Genomic DNA, 18,986 nt, shown 5'->3' with positions numbered 1-18,986 from the left:
GCCCATGAGATCAAACTACATCTTTGCCATAAAAATCGGTATTCACTAAAATATCTGCGGTATTCGGTTCTTTTCAAATATCTTTGGATTGGCACCTTTTTGTAGAGGAACTCTAAAAATCCATAGCCATCTATCTGATGCTTGCAAAATCTTATATAGGAAGATATTGCATCGTAACTTTTGTGTGACTTAATTTTTGCTCGGAAGAAATTTGAAAGTTGTGATATTAGTTTGTAAGTCAACCCACTGTATGTAGTATTCTGATGGGATGATTCTTGTTATTTTACTGAAGCATTCCAAGCTTGGTTTTTAATGTGGCCCTAACAAAATTTCATAGAAACAGAGAATCTTGATTCGATTCCTTGACTATAGTTGTCATTTATTAAGCTTCTTAATACATTGTGAGTAAGTATGTTTCTCAACTCACACATAGAGATCTTGGTTGGAATACATGAAACTGGAATAATGAAGCTGGTGTAATATAACTAGGCCAGGCCTATACCTGGTAGTTTAGCTATCATAAAATAAACAACAGTAATTGTAGGGTTTAAAATGGCTGCATATATCAACAAAAGAGAGACAAGAGCAGATCCAGTCAATCTTACACAGATGCAAATAACAGTTAAAATTGTGTGAACAGCATATCTAACGAAGCCCCAAGATTGCATATATAAGATTAATGCACAATGCTAACATAGAGATATGATTATGGAAATATAAATAATAAAGCCATATTTTGTGAAAGGAAGTTTATCTGTTGAGCTATGATCCATCTGCAGGCTCGTCACGCGCTTCCTCTCTGTAACAGGTATGTATACATGGTTCACATATGGACCTAATCATTCATTGCAAATGTACACATTTTTGTACAAGCAATTTTGGTTTCAAAGAGTTTATCAGCTAACTTTTTGATGCCCCCTAGCAGTGAAATTTAGGTAGGTGAAGTTTTTCTTGTCAAAATGGATCATTTATCTTTATTTTTTATACTAAATTGATGAACGCATCTTTTAAGAGAAGACAGATTTTGTAACAAGGATTTGAACTGCATTTTTGGTCGATCAACAATTGTTTGTAACAAGAAATCACTGCGATGACAATTTATATAGGTCATCTAGCTAAAGGCATTGCCTTGTACTCTAAGATTTACTGATTTAAAAGTGTTTGGAATCATTTTCTTTTTTCATTGGCTCATGATTTTAAAAGTTGGCATGAAATTTTATACGGAAAAGCTTGAAGTTGGCTGCGTCATCCGTAACAATTCACTGGTTACTTTCATATACCAAACAATAAGACCTTAAAAATACTTTAGTTTTTTTGAAGATTGGCTCACAGCTCCTGGGCTTTTTACCCAGTAGGGAACTCTGTTAGAGTTGAGACATCATTCTTCATTGAAGTTCGAAAAAGTTGTTTTTATCTTGTAACATTTTAGCTAAAGATGTTTATGAGTAACCTTTACTATAATAAAAGCCGCGTGTCTGTCTATCCGAAGCAACAAGTGGATGTTGAGAAGATTGTATTGTACGGGATTCGAACTCAGAACATTCTAAAACCTGCCCTCATCACATTTTGGAATAGTTATGCGTATAGTTATTACACCTGACGATCTCACAGCACAATGGGACTGTTAGGATGTCAGTCGTTATAACAATACATGTGTAACATGCACTCGGGTTATATTGTACGCAGACTCCTCTTGGTGAGAATACACATGTATAAGCTATCCTAAACAATTACGGGGTGTTAACAGATACCAAATACAGAAGGAGAATACTCTAAAATAATTTGAGATGTTATACGTTGTTTGAATATGCTTGCAGATGCGGTTCAAGGCTAATGAATAGAATATTAAGCAGGTCGATTTAATTACATTATATACTAATTCAAAAGTAGTAAATAGTGATTAATGTTTTTCCGAAACGTTGAATTCATAATTACTCCGTGTATTCTACTTTAATGCTAATGATGGCTGAAAAAGACTCCATTGTAAGATGTAGAACATCCAATCAAGCATACTTTATACAACATTTGTACTGACCTGTTTGTACTTTTTTTCAGACGCCGTAGTCGACGCAGCTCATCGTTCCTGGCCTTTTCAGGGAGACTAGCAATCCTTTCCCAGCTCTGTAAACGAGCAAAAACTCCACATAGTGATTGCTAAATATCACGGTGATGGCACAGGCACTAAAGGAGGCTTCTTCAGTTACTGTTGGCGTATCCCTTTGTTCAAGAGGCTTGCAATAAGAACGCTTCGCAGGCCAAAGTAAGGTTTCAAATACTATAAATAGCTTCAAAGTTGTAAGTGAAGCAGTTTGTGGCTACAGAGGCTAGTGTCTGGCACCATAGCATGCACTGATATGTGTGGCACTTCTGTGCAATGACATTGTCACTTGATCTGATATGCTTGTGTTTGCTTTGAGCTTTCGCATCACACTTGTGCTAGAGATTGTTACAGGAAATGATAAGTCTGCCTTTGAAAGAACTTGTTCTAGTAACATTAAAGATAAGTGATGAATAATTCAAAATAGCACTAAAAATGTACATTTATTAGTGAACTAGCCAAATACCTAGCGTTGCACGGGTAATAAAATAATTAGCATATTAATTTGAATAGCTTACCTCGTAAACTAGTAGTCTAAATTTTTTCCAAAAGCCTAATAATCGTAACGTTGTGCGCAACGTAACGGTCAACTGTGCTAGTTATTAACCCAAGCGCTTCAAGTGTGATTGTTTTAACAAATGTAATTAATGTGATCACAATCATTCATCACTATGATCAGTTGAATGATCGTTGTGTAGTGGTTTAGATAGCCGGTCTTCAGATCTGGAGGTAGTGAGATCAAATCCTCTGCGAAGCGGATTTTTCATTGCTAGATTGTAATTGCTATAACTGGACACAAGGTTAGACACAAAGACGAACACTGAGATTTATGTATATAGATGTACAGCCTGGTCAAGAATTATTACAACTACTGTATGAAGAGTTTACAATAATAAGGCATGTGCACTCACAAATGTACCAACTTAGTACCCTAAATTGCATGATTGTTTTTAGATCGCATCCACTCAATAAAGTGGGCAGTTATTGCACTTCACCAATTTTACATAATAAACTGAACATATTAAAAAAGAATAGCAGTTTTTTATTACCTTAGCTGTTTTGTTGTATGTATTAAAAAGTTAACTTAATAGGTGCCGGCTCACAATTTGTGTCCCATATAACATATCAGTCGTGCCTAGCTTTATGTCAAACTCCACACAAGTGGTTTTATGTACTGTATTATAGTGAAGGTCAACATGTTGGGTGTTTCAAGCAAAATGGCTATTTGTTAGGCATTGCAAATGCTCACCTGTTTTTTCGCCAGTGTAAAAATAACTAATCAGTTAAGCTTCAGTTTTAGCTCTAAATGGAGTTGCTTACCCAGAGAGGACAACTCCTTTACAATTAATAACACGCTATTAATCAATGATTATGAACACGAACCAACAATAAAGGCCTATCGCTGCACCTCACCTCTATTGTCTGTGTCCACTTGTCCTTCCATCTTGCTATCATGCATTTGTTAATGTCAAAGAGCAGCCTTCCATTCCTTATCCTTTTATTGCATGCTATAATATATTCCTTTCCATATCGAATTGATGGACAGGGGTCTGCACAACTCTTGCCTTCTGTCCATAATATCAGATTCGCATGTTTTCGCACTTTTAGGTTAGCTTCATTTTTTATTATTGTCCTGATCGTCCAGGACATGATGAGATCCTGTCCGACCTGTCTGGTACCTTCTCCTGCCACTTTGAGTACTGAAACATACGAGCCGATGCTACAACTGGTAGTTTCAGTGGTTTGAAAACAGCTTGAATTGAATCGAATGTCTTATCCAGTATTCATTCTGTCAATAACCACAACCACTATATGTTTTAACAACCATATAATGCTTAAAACTGAGTTGACGAATCAAAGAATGATTCATTTCTTCGAGAACTGTTTGAATCGATTAGCCATCACTTTACCATGCATGTGGGATCACATCACAGCAGTATTTTGATGAACTATTACCAATCCAAGGCATGAGAGTAAAGTTGTATGGAAACATTAAAAAGGTTTGAATTGCTATTGTCAACTTCTTTCTCTTTGCAACACAAACTGTTATGACAAAGATTGGTGGTTAAAACTTAATTACATGTAGACTAACCATTTAGGTATGTCTTATGACCACTCGTTCATCGTAACATTCGCCTCAAGGGAACTTTGCGTGTACTTGCGATTTAATTAAACGCGGGTTTATCGTTTCTCGAGCCTCGGATAATAGAAATTTTGAGTATTCCGATCTTGCAGGTTCGGTTTTAGACTTGCGAGTGCGAGTTTTGGTACACGAATCCGTTGAGTAGAGTGGACAAAAACTCGGTCTATTGCGCGCTGCGCTATGAGCACTGTTTAAGAACCTGCTTGTTAACGAGCGCGAATATCTGTCGATAGAAAATAGTAACAAATAATAAATAAATTGAATAGAATTATAATTGCATTGTAAATTTTAAATATGTTCGATATTTTGAAATTTTAGCAAAAATCAACAAACCCGAAATCCAAAAAACCTATTGGCCAAAAAGTACTCGTGCCCAGCACTACTAGCTACCCGATACTCGAATAGAAGGGGTGAGTCTAAACCCATTCGCCAAGAAGTACTCGTGCCCAGCACAAGTACAAACTGAACGGTTACTTCAGATAGTTAATTTTTGGTTACAAGCTTCTAGCTGATAATGTGATTGCGTACGAAATGTATAACTTGTAAAGCATATGGTTATATAGAGACGTCTCTTGATGTAGGTCCAAGTCAATTGTTGGCAGGAACTGAAGCCCAGATGCTACCCGTTCACTGGATTACCGAGAACATAAATCAAACGATAAGGCCAGTTCTGAAATGAATCATTTCTAACATTCATAAAGCAGACAATCATGTGCTCAATATTCACCCAGTCCGTTACTAATTAGTTCTGTTACTAACCATGCATGTCCAAAAGTACATAAATGTAGTTGCCAGCGAAAGAGACAATTTGATGAGATATGTTTTGGCAGTCTGATAAGTAACACCCGCTTCTTACCATAATCAAAGTTGGCCTGTACATAGCGTCTCATATGCAGTTTGGTCTTTTTCCTACAGTTACAGGAATTCCTGCCCTTTTTCACCGAGCTGTCTTCGTTCTCTATACACACAATAAAAAAGACAGACGTCAGAGATCGATTGAGGAGTAACTAAACATTTAAAGTTATTCTTTTGTAGAGACAATATAATATAATAATAATACAATATAATAAAATAACTCTTACGTCATCTTTTATTTATATGTTAAGAATCCCCAAAGTTCCAACACACAAAATATGTTTAGGCTATTCGTAAGGAGGTAGCAACATACTACCAAGGATGGCCCAAGTTCAAACTTCAACATGGCACAACTCCAATGGAGCTTATGCGATGTCTGTTTTTATGATCCCATCCAGGCACTTCAAATCTAGTTTTAAATTAATCACTTATTTCGAAATTATGCCATTATTAAAATTGGCCCAAGTTTCCACATTGTTGATTACACAATTGAGATAATGTATTAAAATATGTGAACACCTACCAGCAATGCTGGGTGGCTCCAACTGGATAGCCTGTGGATCGATGCACACTTCATTGCTATATCGAGGAAATGTTGAGCAGTCAATATCAGCTGGCCAAGTCTTGTTGTACTTTTCACTTATCACAGGCTCACAATCACTTTTAACTTCCTCGCATACCTCTTGACATGGTGGTATTGGGTTGTCATGGAAGTTGTTCATGCAGATTGGTGCAAAAAGTGCACAGAGAAAGAACTGCAGGTGCTGACTGCAGTTATCAAGTACTGAAAATATGAAAATTTTTTTTAATGCAAGAAGGTATTGTTGATCGTTGTTATATTGTTCTTAAATGCCTTGTTTAGTATAGCAATCAGCTACAGTATAGCAGCGTATAGTACAGCAAGTGATAATCATATAGCACCCTGTCATAGCATAGCAAGTGAAAATCATATAGCAACGAATCATGGTATAGCAAGTAATAATCATATAGCAACCATTCATGGTATAGCAAGTAAAAATAATATAGCAACCATTCATGGTATAGCAAGTGATAATAATATAGCAACCATTCATGGTATAGCAAGTAATAATCATATAGCAACCATTCATGGTATAGCAAGTAATAATCATATAGCAACCATTCATGATATAGCAAGTAATAATCATATAGCAATCATTCATGGTATAGCAAGTAATAATCATATAGCAACCATTCATGGCATAGCAAGTGAAAATCATATAGCAACCAGTAATAGAATGGCAAACAAATCTGCTATAGGGGTTACTAAAACCTAGTGTCGACCTGTGCTTATAAGGTTGGAGTACAATCCTCCATCTTGAAAAAATGGTTGGTAGTGACAGGAAGAAAACCTGATACTAAATTGTTCTGTCTACCAGCAAATGAAATCGATGAGCCATTTACCAAAGGTAAATCAACTTAAGAACACTACTGATTCTTCAGGTGGTAGCGTCCTCTCAGATATGCAGAGAGAGATAGAGCTCTATGTTTACCATCTTCAAGTCAAGGCAAGGGTCAACCAAACACGCTTTTATGGCCGGACACAGTTCTAAATTGATCTATTTAGTATCGTCATCTATGACAGATGCTTGCTTGAATCTAGATGTAAATGTAGTTTTTGATGTTGCAAGGGTTGATTGCAGTACTTGTCAAGTGACCAAGCTATAAATGTCTCCTCTCTTAACATCATATCACTTCTGTCATGTCTTCTAACTGATTTGTTTGTGGAAAAAATAGCAGATCTGCCATAAAATCATGTCATTCTGTTCAGTTACAAATGATCTTTACTCAGTGTCAATTTACATTGGGATTGTCCTAAGATAAATATTTACAATGAGAAATGAAAAATTGAACGCCGCTTTTTTGATGAGCTCTTCCTGATCTCTAGCATATATCTTCTAGACCTGCATTCCTTGATCTCAAATTATAACAATTTCTTTCACAAACTGAAAGTTTATACTTATGACGCGTCGATGTCTATGGTGTCTGTGACATCTCTATGTCTCGAGTTTCTTTCCTGTCATATACTTATATCAAGCATTTAAACAAAAGTACAAACTATTGCGGCTATTGAATCACTAATTGCTTTCGCTGTTCAGGATCGTATCTCCTCGCAAAGATAATTAGTCAGCTCACGTACTCAATGGACATGCCAAGCACTCATGTATTCTCCTGAACTAGCCATAGACATGAACACTCTATGAGTGACAGATCTGTTAAACAATTGGAAGTTGTTATGTTGATGGCTGATTGATAAAGCTTGCAATGATGCTAGGGAACATAGCCTTTAGATTTCCTATTATTAAACTTTATATCTGTAAGATGGCTATTAAGCTGACAGTCTAATCAAGTGACACGCCGTGGCAGGTATGTATAATGACATACTGTCATCAAGGGTGGATCGACACCTCGTGGCAGGTATATCTAATGATAGGCTTACACACAGGGCTAAAGGAGTCAGTGCTTGAGCCATTCAATAGACAAATAAAGCCATCCCTATGAACGATAAGCAATGATAAATTTATGACTACTCTTGCGCACTAATACATTGTATTAAGCAATCGTGGCAAAGCCAAATTACTTTTGGCTAGACATGCATGACATCATGACAAGATACTTGACAAACCGATATGCAGTAATGTGCAAAAATACTTGTTCATTGAGTCACAAATATTCAAATATTTGGAGGTGCAGTCGAGGATTAATGTTTCCTTTTAATGTGAGAGATGGCACCACGCTTTGATGTGGTCAAGAGTGACATCTTTTTTATTGTAACAGAGGAATTTTTTGGAATGCCTATATTTTCATTAGCAGGGCATATTTTGGCGAATGCTGTATTATTTTTTTCAAAACTAAAAGAACCTTTTTGTGCCAAATTGCTCCAGTGAACTTGCAGTGAACTGGCACCATTTTTGAAATCGAAATAAATCAGTTTGCGTTTCCTGAATTTATTCATTGCCTGACAAGCAGCTTTGCAGAAAATATGATTCGCAGTGTTGAGTGCAGAAAGTTGCGGTCATGGCAGGCTGTCGAGGGCTCATAGAAAGGCCCCGTAGTGGTGGAAACAAGTTGTAATGAGGAAGACTTGACACTTGTATAATTCATGTAGCGGATTTTGACAGGACAGTGCTGTGAGCTGTAAGCAAAGACTGACACTAAATACTTGCGGTTGTTGACTGTGTGGGCTGGTTACACCTAATTGTGCTGCGCCATCCTTTGCCCACACCACAAAATACTAGCCCATGTAATTTTTATTCACCGACAATTACTGAACAAAACTTGATAATAGAATTGTCAGAAAAATAATAATTACAGAGTGGACACGGATAAATTTACATATCTTAATGAATAAAATGATAATAATGATACAAGGCAGTCATGCCCTGGAATACTAGCCAAACAGCTAAAATGGATGCAGCGGATGAAATTTTTCTTGTTTCTCAATTAAAACTTTGAGGATATTTTTAGACACACATCGTTTTGTACACTCAATAACTTGTACAGTAAAGAGAGATAAGTGTACATCTATATACAATAGCTAGGCAGGCCCCTGTAACAAGTCAGAAATAATAACAACGCATCGGGTGGGGGGGGGTAGAAGACTATCAAAGAAAAGTAAGACGTAACTAGTCCTGAAGACCATGAAGTGAAATGAGCCAATATTGGCAGAGTAAGTGCTACTTACCCAGCGGTTGGTATTCCTCTATCTTCAACTGAGCATTTTGCTGCGAACTTTGCTCCATAAAATTTGGCATGTGTGTTAGATTCCATGGCATAGACATACACATCGGTATTCTTATTGGCTCGCATTGCGAACTTTGATGACTGTCTCTACAAAGGCTCCATAGACATAACAAAGCCAGGCCGATGTGTTCAATTCTGCTTAAGCCCATTTCTGTGTGTCCTTTTCTGTGTGTATGTGACTCGCAGTAGTCTCTGACAGGTTATGCAGATGGTTTCAATAACTGTCTACAGCTGCTTCGTACTATGTATTAATTCATCCTGAAATATTCACAACTACCCTCAGAATGATTGTATGCGTTTCTGGGCCTCTAGGATCAGCCACCTAGTAGATGTAGTGAGACACGAATGGCATGACAGTAACTGCATTCTGGTTGGCCAATGAAATCCTCAGCAGACGACCAATCAAACCACACCTGATTTAACGCTGGGATTTCCCTATCACGGTATACTCTGTTGGTTGTTGCTTACAATATGAGCAATTTCATTAGGCCCTCTGCACGCGTGTTGTTGTCCTTTAGTTGTTTACCGTTTCACTGCCAATAAACAAATTTCAGTAATGTAGCATTTCTCTTCTACAGCAGTAGCAGTACAAATAGTATGTGGTTAAAGGATTGCAACAGACATCCAATTAATTAACACACAATATGAACTCATTTTTTCGCTTCAATCTTAACTCACGCAGAGTAAGACATGGTGAACCTTTTGATACCAAATAACTGTAATGTGAATTTTGTCACAAGTAAACCTTTAACCCACACCTGTGAGTTCACAGACAACTTCAATATATAACTACTAACACACCAACACAAATAGCACTTGTTTGTCAATTTGCTAAATATTGAATCTGCCTATACCTCTGATGTATCAAATTGATATGATAAGTAGATGAGGCTAGCTGACCGACGCCCAAGCGTAGCCAAACATGTTTAAATTACCAATTAAATTGCACTTACAGACAGTTTTATTACATAGACCACACTGATTAGCACTTTCCAAAAATTTCTATGAATACCCAAGTGTCCGCCCAGTTAATAGTTTGTTCAATCTCACACTACAGTGCTGGTAAAATCCTTGACATAAACATTCCTAGAGTGGATGATATAATCCTTAATAACCATTGAATATGACCAACACAAACTACAGCTACCATATGTATGTATTTATTTTCATTATTTTAATATACAACATATAAAAGATAAGAAATCTGTAGAGAATGAGGGTCCATATGCGCAATAGCAGAGCTAATCCCGGCGCTGAACCCAAGTCAGCAGACAAAGCAGCTAAAAGTCAATAGACCTAAGCTATCCCAGTAATCCAAGCAGATGTTGTTTCAAAGTCGCTCTAAATTTGTGAGCATTGGCAATCAAGCGGAGACTGCCAGGCAATAGGTTCCAAGCCCGTGCCATCTGATAGGAGACCTGTCTATGTCCCCACGTAGTAGAAGAAGACGGGAGTGGAGGAAATAGTAATGAATGTCTAGTAGGTTAAGCTGGATGTGATGAAGGACGGTTGTAGAATTTATTATGTGCTAGAATACAAATGCGTAAAGTATAAAGTTGATGAATAGGTAAGATGTTACTAAGTTTAAACAATGCTGTTTATGTGAAACCAATGCCAGTGAGAATAACTCTATGACTACGTAGATGTCAGCTTACTAACTAAAAACATGAACATATCATTGTAGTTAGGCAAAACCAATGTCAATGAGAGTACTTTTATAGCATCGCTTGCTATTGGAACTGTGATAATAACATAAGGGTTATGTGAAACCATTGTGAGTGAGAGTAATTTTCGGGCTAAATAAGTGCCTTGGCTTGCTAACGGAATAAGGTTGATAAAGTAATATATATATAACTAGGAAAAACCAATGTGCCATAAGTATAACATTGCAACTAGGTGAATGATTTTTAATGAAACTCTAAGGGCATGTGGATGTCAAAGGTCTACAAACTAACAAACATGAATGTAAATCACAGCATTTGGTAAAAAGTTGACTTGCAATAAAATTTACATTACAGTTATTTGGTACATAAGGTTCACCATGTCTTACTCTGCTGTGTTGTAGGTTCAAAATATGCGGAAATGTGATTACAAGCTCTTAAAAGCTCAAAAACGAACAGTTAAAAAGCCGGCCGCAGGTTGGAATCCCTTTATTCTGAAGACGTACTCAACTCGCCGAAGTTATTGTTTTGACATGTGATGTTATCACGTGAAATGAAAGGCCAATAAAACGCTCAATATAAGACTTCTCGTAGCACTAGTTTTATGACAAACACTTCGGGTTCTACAGGAAAGCCTTTATCAAATATAGATGCTCGCTATTTAGCAGTTTCATTTCAGCTTAGTTTAATCATCTAGTCATAATCTGATCATGTGACATATATTTTCCGCCACATGGCGCAAACAATTTCTGCAGCATTTTTCGACCATCACAGGTGACCAACAGGCTCCTCATGTTAATCAGAGGATGATATGCACCTCCTCGAGCTAAGGTTGCAAAATTAACTGATTTTTAAAGTAGGCTTTGAGATATCAGTGCTCAAAGTGACAGCAATACAATGATGGTGAAATAGACGCGTAAGGACAGCAGACATGGTTTTATTGAATGGGTGAAGTTTATTTGTGAAAATCTTTTGACAAATGAGGTTGCATGAAAGTGTAAACAGAAGCACATCCTGTTCAACTATCTTACGTCACATTTGAACCATTTTGAAGAGGGATTCCAACCTACGGTGTTTTCGTGATGGCTGCGATTAACTGTTCATTTTTGAGCTTTTAAGAGCTTGTAATCATATTTCCACATATTTTGAAGATACAACACAGCAGAGTGAGACATGGTGAACCTTTTGATACCGAATAACAGTCATGTAAATTTTGTTGCAAGTCAACCTTTGAGCTATGAAATTACCGTAAAACCTCTATTTGAATGCCATGGTGCTGTATTTTTCAACTCTTCACCTATAGTGGCACTTTATCAGTGATGGTGTTCAAATAAAGGTGGCGCTCAAATAGAGGTTTTACGGTATATAATATTGATGTCGTTAGTGTTGAGCTTCAACAGAAATCATGTTATCTATGCGATGAGCAAAGGGCCTATGCACAAAAGTGGGAGGGTTGGAGAAGGTTGCTATTAGGAATCGTCTAGCCATAACATAGCAGAGCTAGACCAAAAAATGACAGAAATCTGATCCAAGCAGCGACAGCCGTCCAGCCTGCATATATTTATAATAGAATGGTGAAAGAAAGAAATGTGTAGATACATTATAAGGTCCTGTAAGTGGATAGTGACACGAGCCACTTGAGGGAAAAGCAAACAAAGGAATGTTCGCACTTTGAGACAATGCAAGTGGGTAAACACGGTTGGCAGGTACGCATTCGCTATCGTCAGGCCTGTTAGCTAAGACGTCTAAGCTGATACAGGCCTATCTAATGTTAATTCCTTCCTAGGCTACTCTCTTGAGACAGACCATTGCGCTGAACTTAACTACGTCAAGCCTTCAATGAGGATGGTATCAGTTTAGGCAGTCGCATGCTTGAAGCAAATGCTACCTGTTTGCAGGATTCAGTAAATTGACTGATTTGGAGCTGGGATAACTCAAGGAGTTGGTTAGAGTCAAAGTCAAAAAACTTAATAAAATAATTTAAGGAAATATACATTTATTGACATTTTTGTTCAATTGTCAGTAACAAAATTTTACAAGTAGCACAAGCAGAAAGAGTAACATATAAACTAAAAAGAACGATTACTCAACAAGTATTCTAAAATTGATCATTTGTCAATAAGATAAGTAAGATATTTATTTATTCAAACAGACAGTAGCATGTTGCCAGGAAACGAATGTTGGAATCGGCCATCAATTGTCAGTATTTTAAAATTTTTGATGTGCCAAGGATTTACTGGATGTAAATGCTACTCATAAAGTAAAGCCGTAGGCAGACTAGTCAAATGTTGTGGCCTTCGCAGAAGGAATAAGAGGTGGCGAGTAAAATTGATATAGGCCTTCGCTGGCACTTGAGCAATATGTTGCCACATTGATTGGACACTAGTGACACGAGCCATAAGCACACTTCGGCACGGGCACCCTGCCTACAGGGTACGGGCACCCTGCCTACAGGGTACGGGCACCCTGCCTACATATTTGTAAAGATCAGAGGTAGACTTGGTAGACTATTCAACAAGCATCAACTTGAGATTATGTACGAATATTTAAATCATAATAAAAAATTTAAACTAAACTTTGTTGTACATTTTCATTTTTCAAACATTTCTTCATCGCATTTTTTATTACATAAAAATGTGATAAATACTGGTGATGTACATTTTATGACCTAAAAGTATCAAGATCATCATTTAATGATTACAAAAAAAATTATGGTTTTCTGTATTTTTACAATGAAAATTGATTTAGAATTAATTTTTATTAGGTGTGATAGTTTTAAATGTTAAAGCGACACAAAACTTGACTCCTATCAGCTAATGAAACAATGATTAAATTTAAAAGATGAGAAAACTTTTTTATTGCGCAATACTACAGCGAGAAGATTACATAAATCGAAAAAAGATAACTTTTCATGCACCTTTACTGACAATTATTACCTAGATAAAACCTTATACACAAAAATCATAATAAAAGCTATAATATAATAGGCAACATCTGACACGTTAGCCAAAGTACTTATCAAATTGAAATGCAAATTTGTATATAGGGTTATGCTATCTGCATAGGATATGGTATGGATATGCCATGGGAATAAACAAGATAGCAATAAACCTCTTGTCAGACAGTGTTATGAAACAGACGGACCAGGCCGGTCTGCAGCCAGAACAACATGTCAGATTAGATGATGGCAGTTGTCACATAGCGGTGTCACATTCGAGGTATGCATAAATTCTAGCCTGTCAGAGACAATATTACGATTACGTACGCTCAGCTACACATGTTGATAGCCTTAGTTCAATAGAGATCTCACCCATTGTTTACTCATCAAATCATTTTGTGACGCTTCACGCTTTACCATCGCGATGAATCACAGCACGAATTGCTTGACACTGCATTCACATGGCTGATGCCTATTGAAATTTTCTAAGAATTTTCCTAATTTCAAAGTGTCACATGTTGTGGTTCTGTAAGCCTCTTTTATAAAAACAGGAACGATTAAAGAATTGAATTCTGGTGACACACAAGTATATAATTTTCGTTTTGGGCACACAATTAATGGAGGTCACGTTAATTCTCGTGTTGTCTTGCCAAAACAAGTGGTCTACTAGAAGCTCTTGATATCTTACAAACTTGTTTACCACAGCAGACACTCAACTGGTATTACATCTACACAATCTTTTGAAATGGTCCAAGAAATATGGTCCTCACCAATATGTACTGATAGTAGCTGCTAGTTAAGCCTTGAAAATTACTCATTTGCATCTTGTTAAAAAAGCTTGCCCAACACTGTTGTTGGCCAAATGACAGTGGCACTAGCATTTTAGTTTGTGGTATCAACGCAAATATAAAGGAGTTATGTGCTCTTAAAACAACATGTCAGGAAGTCATGCTGAAGTTTGCAATGTAATTATAACAAAAAAACAGTAATTATGAACAGATGTGTTCAGTAAAGAACCAAACTGAGCATACTTTAATCTTTACATGTATTCTGACAAATGACCAATTCTATCTAACACTTACACCACATGCGTTTGCTTGAAGCTGAATAAAGGTGTGCGCAGCAAAAAACTGCTTAAGAAGCAAACGTAAAAGGCACTACAATACAAATAAAGTTTATAGAGCAACAGGAGTGGTTGGATATAAGTGATGATGCATGCAAATAGAGTAGAAAATATATTTTGTAAAATGGAAGTACATGTAGATAAAACTATTGACATTACGCGAAAGGGTAGCAGATAGTCTTGTAAAGCAAGTAGCAGGTAGCCTTGTGAATTTCTTTTGCGCAGGAGCAGTTTCTACAAGTGATGAGCTTGACACAATACTGGTTTTTATAAGATTTCAAAAAAATTAACATATTTTGCACATTTGTAATTTGAAACGTTGAAATTGAATCCGAAGTGAAATTTATAGATTTTATAGCAGAAAAACAAATTTTTGCATCAGGTTTAAAAAGAAGGAAAGTTGCTTGGATGCTATTACATAGCCAAATCTCTTGGTATTTACAAAAGTGTGACATATAATTTGTTGCTATGAGGATATGTCAGTTTCAACTGATTGCCTCATCGATGGTATTTTCAAAAACATTCAAGCGTGGTATGAACTCTACATGGCAGAAGCCAAGTATCTCATTTAGTAGTTGCAGCTGTATAACGTAAACGCACAACTTACTATCTGCTTATAACAAAAAGTTGCAAGCCTACTATGCTCAGGCTAAAGAAGCTAAGGAAATGTTTGCTGCAATCACAAACTGCTAAAGCTATACAACTAAATCAGCTTAATATATAAATTTTTTAAAACACAATTTGAATTTGAATTGAGAATTTGAATGAGAGTTTGTCTTCATGTCCTATGTTTTTCAAACATGTTTTGTAAACCAGCACATACATGTATGCATGCAGGCAGCTCTCTTTCACATCCTTTGATGCTATAGCATTTGAACAATATTAAATAGTTTTAAAATCACGGTTCACATTGTTGTTAGTAGTGATAAAAAAACAGCATTTCAGGAATTCAAACAGTAACCTGTAAAAAATGTGACAATACATTTTTGGATTAATTTCGGAAACAATCTAGGAAGAAGTCTGTCTGGTATTGATCGTACAGAGAAAGCGAAGGTCACGCGAAGGAAAAAGCCATTATATGATAAGAATTGAAACAGGCTGGATGTGATAATTAAAGTTAAAATATTGAAGTATTAAATATAAAAATAAAAAGTAAAATAAAGTTATGTTACTTTTAAGTTAACATAGGCAAGGTTAGACTAGCACTGTATCTCCATCGGGACCCTTACTGACGTACCGACCGTCTCCCGAATTTCCAAGGCTGCAGTTCAACATTAAAATTAGGTGACAAAAGAACTTATTTTTATTGACTATAACTGTAATTTCTTAAATCTCATTTAAACTTTTTATTTTCAGGTTGGTAGATAGTTGAACATAAAGCATTCATTTTAACGCAACATGTTTTGTTAGAAATATTTATCATTCAGTATTTAAGCTCTAAAAGGAATTAAACAAAATACTATGTACTTTTTACAGTATTTCCTTACAATATGGTTAACATAAGCAGCAAATGCTAGAGCAGACTAACTTTGTATGCTGAGATTTTACAGCATGTTAATTGTTTAAACCACTTCTTTACTTTTGATTCAGGAAGTATGTAAAATGATTCTTGCCGAGCAGGTTCCATAGCACGCACACACACGCACGCACAGGCGCGCATACATGCGCACTGAAATTACGCAGCAGTGTCAGTCTGTCAGATTGTAGAAGCAGATTCTACTTTAAATATTATACTAAATCCCAAAGTTAATTATTAGCTAAATAGAATAAATAATTATATTAACTAGAAATTCCCCTGTCATACAGCTCACGACCAAAGTGATATTGGAAAAAAGAAAGGGTACTGATGGTTGAGAAATGCAGTATTAGCAGTCAAATGGCACTGCAGTGCAATAGGATAACCGCAATGGTAGCTGTAATGTACTGGGTGTTATTATGTACAACAAATAGCAATAATGAGAGGAAAAGATTATATGTTTATATCTCTTCCCCGCAATAAGAGAAATGCAATATTAGAAGTAAAATGCACTGATATTATTAGAATAACCAATATTATTAATATAGTAATACAGTAATAATAGAAAACCAATGCACAATTTTGTTTACATTTCAAAACGTCATAGCTAACAATATCAAGAAGTTGTGATATTTATCTAGATTTTTAGAAAATCTATTTAACAAAACTATTTAGAAAAAATAATAACAGTAACATATTGCCCAACATCGATCACTATATACTTCGATCTTGTAAATTCGAATGCTTATTCTTATAATTAAATCTTATAAAATCGAATAATTATTCTTATAATTAAATCTTATAAAATCGAATAATTATTCTTATAATTAAATATTGTAATAATGTCATAAGAATCGTTAGAAAAAATATCATTGTCATTTCCTTTACTTTCACTGCTTTGTTCATCAGTTAGAATACCAAAGTACTCAAAAGTGTCCAAAATGTCAGTTACTTTGAAATCGGCAAAAAGAAACGATATTTCAGTACTTCTACGTTAATTACAGAAACCTTCGGCAATTCGACAATGCTATAGACTGGTGAAATGTGCACGTTCTTCTTTCGTGAAATGCGCACAGCTTAATATTTCTACTCTCTGTCGCTCGGCGTTTCGTGCGCCGGTCTTAATTTTAATAAAAGTATGGCTTGGCAAGTTTTAATAACGACTTTAGGCCAAATTAATCTGTCTATTTATTAGAGTTGCCCCGATTTTGGTATCGGAATCGGTATCGGTGCCGATATGAGTGTCAAGTATCTGAATCGGTATCGGCCGATCTTTTCTTAAAAAATCTGAACCTTCCGATACTTTTTACAGATCAACCATTTAGCAGAAAACTGTATTTTAGCCTGCTATACTAATAAAAAATCATCAGCTGTAAGCTTCTTACTTTTACTTAAGGAATTTCAGGCCTGCCACACAATTTATTTCATGTCTATAGCCTGATCAACACAGCGAAGGAAACTTTTTAGCCAGAACGTAAACAAAAAGTGTGGTATTTCCCAATTACAGCGATAGGTTTTATTGCAAGCAATCACGAACAAGATAACAAAAGTGGGAAACAAGAACGCAGTGTAATATTTCTATTTACTAGCATTACGAAAGTAATTTAAACAGTCGACGCATAAAGTTATCCATCACTCTCTTGATCCTGACGATACAATGGATCGTTTGTATGGTACAAAAAACGGTAACCCCAGTGGCGTATCGGTATGTAGCCTGTCCTCCAACATCTGTTGCAAGGGAATCCCCCTTCAGTACGCTCGGCTACATTGATAATGATGGAAGAATAGAGACGTCTTACTGAGATAATTGAATCACTAACGGTTTTTAAAAGAAACATTGATTTGCTCTAAACTTGTACAGGCACAGTAGTTCATCCAACAATAGAAGAGGGATTTCGTTATCACAGATAGAACTGTACCACTAACAGTAATTACCTTTATTTACAAATTACAAGAAACATGGACTGTTTTGTTACTACATGCACGGTATGTCAGTATATGAATATGTATATATTTTTTTCCATAAATGCAAACAAATAAATACAATAATATTCATGTTTTCTTTGCATTATGTTTGTATTTGCATAATAAAATGAGCTACTATCTATGCAACACAAAAGATCTGAATCGGTATCTGAATCGGATTATTTTTCAATTAGGATCGGTATATCGGATCGGTATCTGAATCGGCTGGTGAATTTAGAATCGGGGCATCTCTACTATTTATGTATGATCTGATCAGATGGGTAAGGTTTAGGATATTGTCTACACTTTTCAACGACTTGGTAACATATTTAAATACGTTTACATGTGTTTTGTATTGTTATTATACTTAAACGACTCCATTGAAAAACGGTTAAATTTGTTGATAAGATTTCGGTACAAGGGTTCATAAACGGCCGTCGCAAGGGTTTGCGACAGCCGTTTATGAATAATTTTCGTGAGTTGTGTGCACATATGCATTTATCATAAATCTCTCAACCAATCGCTTCGCTCGTGTTTGGTCGTGGGATTAATAAAAAATGAACTTCTAGCTATGATAACCTTGTCCTGAAAAAAAGAATGGGTTCATTAACAAACATAATTTGAGTCTTTTGGATTTGTCTTATCCTATTTAGTCCATCTATAATTATTTACAAAAGCAACTTCTGTGAGCAGGTCTTGTGGCTAAATAGCTACATGGTAGTAGCACTGCATATTCAACCATCAGCTGGTCACGTTTCACATTCAAAAGATTCTATTAACTCTCAGAAGCATAGCTAAAAGGTTGTAGGAGCTACCATCGTTACACAATACACTGCATGATTGGACAACTCCACAATGAACTAAAACAGTATCAAGCAACAGAAAGACCAAAATCAATATCTGTGATCTACGCAAACTCCTGAAA

General features: G+C 36.0%; 1 protein-coding gene across 1 annotated transcript; it reads right to left on the bottom strand.

Annotated features, from left to right (window-relative positions):
* Window positions 1-353: 353 nt before the first annotated feature.
* On the bottom strand, window positions 354-9,175 carry LOC137387159 (secreted frizzled-related protein 4-like). The gene is made up of 6 exons (XM_068073481.1): window positions 8,800-9,175; window positions 5,620-5,880; window positions 5,098-5,199; window positions 3,512-3,798; window positions 2,036-2,121; window positions 354-799 (listed from the first exon to the last, which is right to left on the bottom strand). Exons 1-6 carry the CDS (start codon window positions 9,005-9,007, stop codon window positions 763-765), a joined length of 981 nt encoding a protein of 326 aa, XP_067929582.1. The 5' UTR covers window positions 9,008-9,175; the 3' UTR covers window positions 354-762.
* Between the last annotated feature and the right edge of the window lie 9,811 nt (window positions 9,176-18,986).

This window comes from Watersipora subatra, chromosome 2 (genome assembly GCF_963576615.1).
Source record: "Watersipora subatra chromosome 2, tzWatSuba1.1, whole genome shotgun sequence".
In the NCBI taxonomy this organism is placed as follows: domain Eukaryota; kingdom Metazoa; phylum Bryozoa; class Gymnolaemata; order Cheilostomatida; family Watersiporidae; genus Watersipora; species Watersipora subatra.
The sequence above is the reverse complement of the archived record's forward strand: the minus strand, read 5'-3'. Positions and strand labels throughout refer to the sequence as shown.

What these genes read in the sequence shown, in the direction of transcription:
- LOC137387159 (XM_068073481.1), bottom strand. Translation starts at nt 9,007, where the DNA reads ATGGGCTTAAGCAGAATTGAACACATCGGCCTGGCTTTGTTATGTCTA. An exon ending in GGAGCCACCCAGCATTGCTG is followed by an intron (nt 5,200 to 5,619) that starts GTAGGTGTTCAC and finishes TTGTGTGTATAG; the next exon opens with AGAACGAAGACAGCTCGGTG. An exon ending in CTGAAAAAAAGTACAAACAG is followed by an intron (nt 800 to 2,035) that starts GTCAGTACAAAT and finishes TACCTGTTACAG; the next exon opens with AGAGGAAGCGCGTGACGAGC.